The sequence below is a fragment of the Poecilia latipinna genome, unplaced genomic scaffold (genome assembly GCF_001443285.1).
Source record: "Poecilia latipinna isolate Pla-1442-1.1 unplaced genomic scaffold, P_latipinna-1.0 Scaffold2235, whole genome shotgun sequence".
NCBI classification, from domain to species: Eukaryota; Metazoa; Chordata; class Actinopteri; order Cyprinodontiformes; family Poeciliidae; genus Poecilia; species Poecilia latipinna.
In genome coordinates this window covers 19,640-31,690 of record NW_015114851.1, presented here as the reverse complement: position 1 = coordinate 31,690, position 12,051 = coordinate 19,640, and the positions used below count along the sequence as shown (strand labels likewise).

The 12,051-nt window shown below is 39.8% G+C and overlaps 1 protein-coding gene across 1 annotated transcript in view; it reads right to left on the bottom strand.

The window, feature by feature from the left end:
- The window catches only part of snx18a (sorting nexin 18a), a 16,482-nt gene extending 4,828 nt beyond the window's left edge, over window positions 1–11,654 (bottom strand). Inside the window, exon 1 of the mRNA XM_015018125.1 lies at window positions 9,898–11,654. Coding sequence (XP_014873611.1) covers window positions 9,898–11,347 — 1,450 coding nt within the window. The 5' untranslated portion in view covers window positions 11,348–11,654. The remainder of the gene's footprint in view (window positions 1–9,897) is intronic.
- Between the last annotated feature and the right edge of the window lie 397 nt (window positions 11,655–12,051).

Below are 12,051 nucleotides of genomic sequence, written 5' to 3'. Positions count from 1 at the left end.
CCTTTTTTTATATAAAACCAAAAAAAAAAAATTTAAAATTTGGGGAAATTTTAAAAAAAGAAAAAAAAAAAAAAAAAAAAAAAAAAAAATGCATGGAGTCACCAAATGTTTTACAGAACTACATTTTAGTCATTCTAAAAATGAAACTAAAATTTTACTTCAAGATCAAAATCCAATTAACTGTTATTGTCAATGCAATATAAAAGAATTTAAATTATTACTGTGGTTAATTTAGTTCTGCAGCTGTACTTCGTGTTTTGCCTTTGCTTCGCCGTTGTGCTTTCTGGCTCATTATTAAGTCTCAAAACCACCGATCAACAGAAAGATACAGTAATTTAACACCTTCCACCAACGTCCTCGGGTTGAACGTCCTGCTACACTTCAACCCAAGGCATTGGTTGACGAACAGCACATAAAAAAAACACATTCCTCTAAATTAAATAAATGGATGATTTCTGATATAATGAATTTACCACATCCACCACCTTTAACTCCTATAGAAACAAACTATCTTTATCCCATTAGGAACATCTGATATGTCTGTTTGATTCTCTTGAAGAGAAATTAGAGAAGCTATCATTAATACTGTGTGGCTTGTTTTCCTACCAGAAAAAATAAAGTATAAAAACAACAACAACTGCAAAGGAGCAAAAGAACGTCTCCTGTTGTAGCAGCCTGGATAAAAAGTCAGCATGCCATCGTAGAAATGATAATATAGTGTCATATCTCTGTGCTTCCTCTGGCATCATTTTGTTGCCGCTTCCCACAGTATTGACTTTCTCACTGAAGAGTGTCGACTGCATGTCTTGGAAGGGGTTAGTTCTCAGCTTTAGTTCTCACCGTTTTCCAATCCATTCAATTTAAAGTCTCTTGGACTACATTATTATACTTAAAAGGTTTTTTACCCTAGAACAGCTCTGCAGGGAGTAAAAAAATGCCCCGAAATCAACCATAAAAGGATTGATAAATTTAGAAAAGGAAGTGAAAATTGTGAGCATGACACTCATGTCAAGAGACTGAGCAACGTTTGCTCCGAGTGTTCGCACATACTGAACGCTCCTCTCGTCACTGTGGTGGGCTCCTGTGGTCTAAGTGAACCGAGACAAAGGTTTAAAAAACTGCATTTTCACACACCGCCTCAAACTTCCTGCACAACAAGCCTTTAGATAAGAACGTGGAAACACTAAAAAGTTCCTTTCTGCTATTTAAAAAAAAAAACATGTTCGTGTGAAACAAGCATCACAGATGAAAACCTACTAGACAGGAATATGACACTACCAAATAAGGCATAAATGTATGACTTATGAACTTTCTTCCTTATTAGAACTTTCCTGACACTCCTAAAACTGTGCAGGTTAAACAGAGGAGGTGTGATTGTGTTTTTAAATGTCGATGCCAATATACATAGTGAATTGTTTGTTTAAAGGGCAAGAGAAGAAACGTGAGCTCGCTCAGGGGTTGAAGCTGATGTGAAGCAATTTTTAAATAAATAAAAAATGACAGTCAAAATAAATTAAGAATAGTTAATGATGACAGTTGAACAGGTTTTCAGAGGAGATTGGCGCCTGTGAGGCATGAAGCGAAATATCTCACATCGTCATGGGATTTTTTTTTTTTTTTTTTGAGTCACCAGGCCTGAGCTGAGACACAGAAGATTCCTGAAACATGACGCCAGAGAATACCTAACACACATACATCACTTTTTCCCCCCCCTTAGAGTTCGCATGCAAGTTCCTGTGTTGTCTGTTTTTTTCTTTCCAGTGCACAAGATTCTGACAAAAGGTAGCATGAACGACAAGCTAAGGACATGAGCACAACAACAGAGGGGTGCATGTGCAGAACCAAACTGATAAAAAAGAAACTTTATGGGAAGAAAAATAACTGAGGCTCAGGATGGTGTTAGCACTTTGTAATATGCTGAGCCACATCATGCTGCACACAGCTGCCGCACAACCTGCCAAAAAATACTTTGCGTTTGAGTATCTGTGAACCTCGAGCAACAGAAAAATACTTAAAGCCATCCTGCATTTGCTGTATCTTAGATGTGGAATCCCGAAACAAAAAGCTTCATTTCTCTTGTTTTTGTTTTGCTGTCATCCATCCGGCAGCTTAAATAAGGAACATCAAAGAAACCTCAATGTGAAGACTGGTTAAAATAATATTCAATCTACTCTCTTTGATTTTTGTCACAAGTTTAAGCTAGAATTTGTAATTTACATTTTCTCATCCCAGTCCTAACAAACTGAGGCCCTCTATAAATGGCTCAGCTCATTGCAACCCTGGTGATTGTATTCTTTTAATCTTCACATACAGCTGAAACCTGGTTTAAAAACTTGGAATGAACAGCTTTACCCTAAGGCTGAGCATTCTGTTTGACAGATGGGTGAAGCGTTTTCAGCTGCACCTCAAAACACAGCTGATTCTGTCAATCAAATGTAATTCAGGCACAAGTTGGACTAGATTTTGTCTGTTTAATTATGCAACTTTTATTAGCAACACTGGCAAATATGTCTAAAATAACCCTTAAATGAACCTTTAATTGCAGAACTCACTTTCAATCTATAGCGAAAATACTTCCATTTAAAAATATAAAGATTTTTTTTGCTCTTTTCAGTGTTGCGACACCAAGTATACCTCAAAATGTATAACTTACTTTATGTTTTTAAAAAGGTGCAAAAACCACCTAATAATTTCTACATATTTTTGACAATTTTGATACCAAGACAAGAACTATAAAAATACTTGTAATGAAAACAAATTCAAAACTCTTATCTTTGACCAGCTGAGCTGCCTTTAATGTTCAACTGTAAAAAAAAAAAAAAAACTCACTTCTGTTCCTTCTCCAAGTTCCTCTTTTACAGCTGCCAACTGTGTTAGAGTTGCAAGCTGCTATTTTTAAGCACATACATTTGCAGACGTTTAACACACAAATGCTGTAGAACTGCATGCAGCGTGCAGATGTGCAGCGCTCCAGACAGGAGTTTGTCCTGATGACTGTTTTGTTAAAAAAGTTCTGTCTGTGGAACGTGAAGGTGGCACAGAGTTCCCTTGCGCAGGGAGCCATTTCAGCCCTTACGTAATCCCCACTTATGCAACGACCTGAGCCAAAGCGGACGAGCCAGCGACGATCCCCGTCTCATCGCTCCACCGCCTCTGGTGGAGCTGCAGAGGACATTCAAATAAGCCGTTATGGTGCCTCAGGTGTTTACACGGCAATGTGAGGCTGACTCAGCAGGATGTACCAGCTTTCTGGTATATCGCCGCTTTCTTTCACTTTCCTTGTTTTTTTTTTATCACTTCCTGTTCTAATATGCCTGATAAGACATGAAATCATTTGCTCAGGGTATTGGAGATCTCTGAGTGAATAAAATGTAGGAAAGACTTTTTCTTGGGGTTTTTTGCCCTAATTAAGACACATGCAAATGCAGCCATATGTTCTAATGTTCCAATTGAAACTTTAAATTAAAATACTAGCTACACAGAAGTACTTTTCATCTTAGCAGCAGTTCTATAGTGTCTTTTGACTCTGCCATTTCCAAACTCAATCAATCTTCCTTCCACTTTTTCCACAGCTTAAAATAAAACGGAAATGTCACACCCCAGTGCTGTCAGAGCCTCAAAATTAATTTTTAGACAAAAATGGAGAACTGAAAGGTTTTCCAAAGCCAGTCAATAGCATGAGTTGGCGTTGTCCCCTTAAAGCTGCAGGGTAATGACTAATGGGATCTTTGTGAAGGTGGAGATCAATACTATGACAGCTAAGGTTCTCTTGCAGGAAAGCTCGCATTTCACTTGTGACCAGGACATAAAACATCCTGTCTGATGTTTACGGGTCCACAAAGCTAAAAATGGCCACACTAAAACATTTCTGGAAACATGAATTTGAAGACAGAAAATTGCCTTGAAATCCTGTCGAATATTTCAATTAGATCCAAGTTTCAGCGATTGTTTCCGTTAGTCATTGTCGCTGAATCATTCGATCCCCAACAACAGTTTCTGTTCAACCACTTATGTGGAGGAAATGTATACTTTGGTTTTATGACAAAGGATGTGGCCATGTTTCTCGACTTGTGCACAGATGAGTGTAGCAATAAAACCTCACTGCACAGAACAGCTGAACAATACTTGAGTGGACGTTTGCTTTGCATGTAACTGGCCTACAGATGGGGACCAAGCTACAAACAAACCGCAGTCTATGGCATTCAGAGTTAAAACAGAAACGCACTCGTTTTTTGCAAAGTACTTTATAAGAATCCCAGATATTGAGGCAAGTAGTAAACATGAACTGACTTCAGTGAGTTTGCATGGCCCAAAGTAATCCCATATGTGACCTTCATTGTGGAAACATGTTTGTTTATAACATCCTAGAAGAGCATGTCTGTCTTTTGCCTCTTCCACATTCCCTATAAATAGAAAGGAATTAATTCCAGTTGCATAATGAGCCAAACAAGAGAGAATTCATGAATGGGAAAAACAAAGATAAATGAACTGAACTCATAGTAATACGACTAGACCGCCCCACTCGGTGTGAAAAACAAGAGATCAAAGTGTTTTTACAGGCAATTTCCTCCGTGTGGCTCACCTCTCTTCGTCTGCATACCGTCTTTTCCTTCAGTGTATGATGGGACTGTGCCTAAAGAACAGCTCCCAAAATTTCTCAATCGTAAAAATAAATTTGCTTTAGCACAATAGCCAGTGCAAATAGGATGTACTGCTGTTTTGGTTACATTTGTGATTCTGTGTTTGTAGTCTACGTGGCAAACTTGGCTTGAGTTGACTGGGAAGTTTGTGTATTACTGCAGCCAAAACACAGTCTGTCCTGCTTCCTCTGCACAATCTATTGTGGAGTAAATGGTCCAATTTTTTGCAGGGACCCATCCGACGGAGGTATCCACAGGCTCTGTCATCAGCATAATGCAAAACATAAGGTATTTACTGAGCAGCAGTAGGAAGTAAGAGGAGGAAACAAACTCAGACTGGAGCAAGTTTTGCATGGATTGATTGAGTTAAGAGGACAGAGTGCAAGCCTATGTAGTCCCATGTTTTGCATCACAAAGATTTCACATTTCACCCTGTCACAATGGAATTACTTCAACAGTCGCACATATTGGGAGGTACTGATGTTTAGAAAACCGTCAGTCAAGTTTTACCAGGAGTAACGAGGAGTCGTTACGTTTAAGCTGCTTGTTATTCAGTTGTCTATACAGATAACATCAAATTACTTTTCCAAGCATCTTCTAAAACGTCATGCCAGTGAAGCAGAACATTCTTCTCACACAAACTCTCTTGGTTAAATTGGACGTATACCAAGACCCTCTACTGCTACAACTGTAGCTTAATATTCTATACATTCTCACTAGGGATGCACCGATCGATCAGCCACAATTCCCTTAATTTTGAGTGATAGACAATTGATTGATACTTATATGTGAAACCGCTGTTATCCACTAATCTTGCGTATCGGTCTATGTCCTCAAAGATTTGAAAATCAGCCACTGTCCTCTCTTGCTAGGCTGTGAGAGGCAAGTGGCTGACAGACCCACCCATTCGGTCATGTCTGCATGTGCTCAGCTAACAATAGTGACCCCACAGTAGCCAACTTAGCAACTTTGTCAAATTCTGCAAACATTACTACCACGGTCATATGTCCGTACAAATACCACAAGACTAATTCCCTCCCCCAGTCACATCACATGCACAAACGACAAAAGATTGAAATGAACATTGGTTATTAACATCAGCACAGTTTTATCTAAGGGATATGACACCAATGCATTCAAAAAATGCCAACATTGTGTGCTGTCAATACTTAAACAGATATATCCTGCATTACAAATAAAAAAAGAACTATAGTGGCATACCACAAGGACCAGATTTGGGTCACTGTGGTGTTATCTATGATAACTTTTCACATTACATTGCCACCAGTCTAATCCGAAATATTGGCATTGGAACTAAAATAAATAGAAATAAATTTAAAAAAAAAAAGTCTATATCCCATTGTAGCAAAAAAAAAAAAAAAAGACATGTTACTACCAAACTATATTGTTGCTCATAAAGCAATCCAGCCAGTTTAACCTCCTGAGAAAAGGACTGGTTTGATTTGAAGTTGTAAGTTTTTCTGTTTGATTTTTATGTGGAAGTATGAAGAGATGATGACATCAACTACATTTCAAAAAAATAACAGCACTCCGCCTGCGGACTGTGGAACATGTCGACATGGTGGAATATAGGCTATCCTTCTTAACTTAAAGAAACCCTTTAAGTATGGTAATAAATAGATTCTTAGTGCAAGGTTGTGTACTTTTTTTCCATTTAAATAATTAGAAAGGTAAAACATTCCTTCCTCACAGAAAACTAAACATCCACAAAGATGGGACATCAAATTATTTTTAGAGTAATTTAGTAATTGAGTAATTAAAAACGAGTGTGATTTGTTCTCACACTTACATTCTATTAAAGAAAGCTGCAAAGGTCAAATATTATTCAGAGAATTTTGTTCTTGATTTAGTAGTAGTAATAGTAGAAGGTAAAAATGTTTTGCTTGGCAACAGATTACAACTCACGCTTAAATTCTGAATATTTTAAGCAGTTTAAATCCTAAGCATTGAATAACACTCCCATGAATCTTTTATACGAAAATCTATCACAAAGATAGGCAGATTAATGTAAAAGGATATAATTAATCTTTAATCTATCTTACAAACTTTCTCCTCAAAACTTTTTAATTAACTTTAAATGGTAATTAAGTATGAGACGATCTCTCATCATTATTCTGGAGATAAACAGCTGGTACCATGAAATGGCTGTAAAGGAGGTAAAAGGGCAGAAAGGACTCAGAATACTTTGGGGAATCATTAAGTTCCTCTTTGCTACCAGTGAAAGATAAATTCTTTGAGCTCATTTCCATTCCAGGTGAATGGATTGGAAATTGTGGTAAATGTTAGGCTGCTACTTCCTACTACGTTGCACGCTTTCTGTAAATAAGGACTTATTTTTAGAGATATGCCTCGAAAGATTTTAATAGGACAGTCCCCATGAGCAATCAGTACATATTAAGAATACACGTGTTTACGTCTCAATTTTTTTGCTTCAAAAATAAAAAACAGCAGTTACTGGATTATCAAACACTTGGGTCAAACGTTTTGGGTGTCCTCACAATGAATCTCTGAAATTGTGGGCCATTTTCTCCTGACAGAACTGGTTTAACTGAGTCAGGTTTTGGGATGTCTCCCTCTTACACACCTTCTGAACTCTGCCCACATATTTTATTTTTTTTTTTAAATGGGACTGAGTTCAGAGCTTTGTGATGCTCCAAAACACCGACTTTACTGTCCTTAACTCCCTTTGTAATTAATGTATAGGTACGATTAGGCTCACTGTCCTTCTAAAAGAACCATTAATGCCTAAGCTTTAGCTTCCTCCCTCATGCCTTGAGATGTTTCTTCATCATTAGGCCATAATCTTTTCTTTTAATATTTCCCCTTATGTAATGGCTTCTTCTCCACTGAGTGGAATTTCAGGCCAAGACAGCAAGAAACTGCTAAACGTGTTTGGCTCGTAACACGTTTAGCAGTTTTAGTCAGCAACTACATAATTTATTTTGCCTTTCTTCTGGGCTTGACATGGACAATTTGAGGCAAAGCAAATCTCTAGAACACTGAGCCTTTCTCCATCCAGGATGTTATGATGGCTGGACATGTCCATGCTGTTTATACTTAATTTAATAGTTCGAACAGATGAACTGGAACCTTCAGTTGTATAGCATCTAAAAAAAAACAACAACAAAAAAAACCCAAAATTGTACCCGAGGATGAACCAAACTGTTCAGGGTCCACAGTCGTCTTCTTGGAAATCTTGCCTGATTTTCCCAGAAAAACTTCTGACTTTAAAAGAAGTGACATGAGTCTCAAAAAAAATAGAACACCACGTATATGTGCGTGTCTGCTTTACGCGCTTCTGCATTTTTAAAAAGCTTCAATAAAAATAATGTCCGTAGCAGTGTTGGTATTTTCTCTTTTCTAAGAAGGAAGCAGGTGTTAGATGGATTATTAATACTTCTGCTGTGCCAACTATTGTCCTTCTAAACTTCACCTCAAATCATGGCTGACACTTTGACACGTTGTGTTAAAAAAAATGAAACAGTTGGTGACACTTAGATGGACAGCGCCCTAAGTCAGTCTAAAGTTTAAGTGCAGAAAACAATCACTTGTGAAGGATAAACCTGCAAATATACCTGCAACATGTAAAATGACATTTTCTCTATGTCAATATGCCACCGCCAGTCACAGAACATTAAGCACAGGTAAATAACTACCCTGTTCATGCAGCAGGTGAGTCAAACAGGAGCAGCAGCAGATGCATGTTAACAAGTCTTCAAGTGCAAACAACTTCTGTTTATTCTGGGAACTGAACTAAGTTCTATTGCCGACTTGTGTGAATGGCATTTCAGACTAGAAGTTATTTATTTATCCAAATCTGACCACAAGAGACGCTTAAAGTGAAAAGATTACTCATTTGTAAATCATTTATAAATGGAATAAGACAGTGGTGTAATGATACAATAAAGGTAAAGTACAAACGTAACTATGTTACCTAGAGTAACATGTAATATTTTTATTTTACGTCAGCAATAGATCTGACCACATAAGGTTGACCATGTTATTCTTGAAATTGGGATGCATAACTGGTCAAAAATAACCCTGAGATTTTTTTGTTGTTGAAAAATATAGAGCAATGACAACATTAATTTCCTATCAATGTGTTTGAAAAGGTGAAAATATGTTCTGTTAAATGTGCTTCTTGTTGTCTGACTGTGGTTGGAAAGTTGTTGGGGTTGATAATGTAGGCTAGCCCACACTGGACTTTGCTAAATAAGGACAGGCCACATGGAATTAAAAAGTCAAGACTTCAAAGTGTTCTTTTTGGGTTAGCAAAAAGAACACTTTTGCTCTTCTATGGCTATCAACTTGTCATAACAAGCCATATCAGTTGTTTAGAAGTCAGTTGTTTAGAGAGCATTTGTGTCAAACTCAAGGCTGTGGGCCAAATCTGGCCCTCCATGGACATTTCTGTGGCATTTATTATTTTATCAGTCTAAGCAAATAAACGTTCATTTGTATAGTGCCACATTAACATGAAAAGACGTTAAATCTTATTTAAAACGCCTTGAGGGCTAGTGCCGATATAAAGCAAGGTTTCTGACTTGAGTTTTGATTCTCCTCACAATTTTAGTTAAGTACGAGTAGTAAATCTGCTGCCAAGAACAAATGTCTATTTCTCTGAGCTGTGCTGTTGATGCTAATATGACAAGAACTGCATTTGGTATAGGAAAAAAGCTTTACAAATAATTAGGCAGGTGATGACTCATTTGTAAACCAAAGTGGGAAACTGACCACTGCAGCTTTAGTGTCAGATTAAGACTACATATGATAAGTTTTAAACAATGCAAAGAAAAGGACTGAAAATATATTTTGTTATCAAAATGAATAATTTCAGCCCTTTAGAAGGGCTTTTTAAATTCAGAAAGATATATCTGTTCTGTTTTATCAATTTCATTAGAAATGAATAAAGTCAGCAGTTGAACAAGGGTTTTGAAACTCCAGGATGGCATTAGTGACTCTTTTAATGTAATGTCTTTTCAGACTTTCAAATACAAAACCCCGAAGCACATTAAACAAAACCACTCCTACTTTCTACAAGTTAAACCTGCTTAACTGCCCTTTCAACATAGGGTGATGTGTTCATATGTAATTTTGCAGTTGTAAGTTTATCACATAAACACTGATACAAGAACAGACAGCTACCATTTTGGGGGAAGCTCCTTAAATCATCATTTCATTTTAAAGGATTCACTGAGTGAGAAGTTTGTAAAATGCCTCAGTGTAGTTGGTTTACCTTTTTGGACATGGATGACGTCTGGAAAGTTTGCCAGGTGACCTTGGTAAAGAGCTAACAAATCCATAACTGGGTCCAGATCTTTGCTGGGCTGTTCATAAAAATACTCTCCAATCGCTTCGTAGGCATCTCCAGTGAAGGAGATGGCGTGGTTGAGTCCTGACGAATAAGTCTGCTGGTCCATTTCAAAGGCCTGGCTCAGAGCCTTAAATGACATCCCCACCTTCTGGTACTCCTTCTTAAATCCACCCATCTGCTTGCGAGCAAACTCATTAACGGTGGCGTTGAGCTGCATGGTGCTGTCGTCCATCCTCTTGGTGAAGGTCTTGAACCCGTCAATTTTGCTCTCCACCTCCTGGAAGTCGAGGGGAGCCGGTGGAGTGCTGATGGTGAGGAAGAAGTTGGCTCCCACTAGCTCGTCCTTCTCAGCCTTCCTCTTCCCCTGCTTCCAGGCCTTCTCGTCTGAGCAGGTCAGAAAGTGCTGGAAGACGTCACACTTGGACAGGACAGGGTGGCTGGTCATGTGGTTCATCCACCATATGAGACCCTTCCTCCTCTTCGAGATGAAGTCCTCCTCGAAGCGGCCTGTGGCCTGCTTCTCTGGGAGGTGTGGCACGGAGATGACTGGGAACTTCTCCGCCAGGCGAGCGTAGAGCCAGTCGAAGTGCTTGTACCGCCTGCTCACAGGGTTCTGGGTGTGCGTGGGAGTCAGCTTGTAGGAGATGTAGCTCTTCATCCCTTTGAACTTGGTCTGCTTGGTGGGATCGTCAATGGTGCAGGAGAAGGGGTAAGGATTCTCCTGCCACTCCGGACCGTACTGACCCAGCACCACACACAGCTTGTCCCCATCCTTCACAAAGCCTGACGCCTCTCCGAGCACAAACGCCTCTCCTCCTGACTTCACAAAGGTAGAGAACCTGTTCAGGTTCCTGCCCACTGTGGCTGAGCTCTTCACCTGCGCTGCATTCCCTCTTGGACCAATGTTTGTTGTCATTCTGTATGTGGAGCCCTCGGAGTCCTGGTACCTTCCTCCCACATTCCCTGGCTCATCTGCTACAGTGGAGTTGTCATCCCAGTCATCATCCCAGTCATCATCGCTGCCTTGGATGTGGTGTTTGTTGTTGTGATGCTCTTGTATCGGCGCCGTGTATGCGGTTAACCCTACTGGAGGAGGCTTAGAGAAGTTCTGGAGTTTGTCAAAGCCTCCAGCTGGGATATTAGAGTACCGAGGCTCCGCGTTGATGTTGTAGCTGTTCAGCGCAGCCTCGCTCCTCAGGATCTCCACGTACGAGGCGGGTACCAGTCCTCTGTCCCCTTTGCTGTTGGTGCCCTCCAGCCAGCCATCAATGTCCTGCTCGCTGATCAAAGTTAGGATTTCGCTCTCCTTCACCGACAGCTCCCCCGGGTTTTCAGAGTTGAAGTCGTAGATCACTCTGGCTTGGAGCGCCATGGCTCACACGGCAGCTGGAAGCGGGACAGCGGGATCACTTACGGCTGCCGTCCGGGGCAGGAGGGGAACACAGCAGTCAACCCACCTCCCCAAATATATGTCTGTAAAATCCTCCTCAAGCTCAACGTTGAAGCTTTAAACTGCCTTTCTGCCTCCCCTCGGCTCCAACCTGATTGGAAGCGGCGGTGTTTTAAATCCAGCGGTTGCAGCGTGTGAACACGGACCGATCTGCGCTGCGCTGCAGCCTCCCTCCTGCTCCGACCGACACTTCATCTGCCTTTAAGCGCTGCGCAGCAATCCGACGGGGACCAGGAGAGACCAGTCGAGGGCGGAGCAACGACAACATGCAGCAGCTGCAGACAATATGAATCAAACCTTCCTGCGCTGCTTCTGTTGGGTGTTTCAAACCTCCCAAACCTAAATAAATATTGGGTATAATATAATAAGCATAATGAAATTAATCTGAAGGAATTCACAAGGGAAGTAATTTAAACGAATCTGTTCATGTTAAACCTCCCAAACCCACCACCCCGTGGCTAGAACTGCTTAATTAGAAATGCTAAATCCTAATGCAGGGAAATAATAACGAAATGCTGTCATTTTTCAGTTACGACCTCTCTCATTTAAACATGAATATATGTTGATTTTAATTTGACAAATCTTACTATAACGTCAAACCTCATAACTTCTGCCAAAACTTTCTC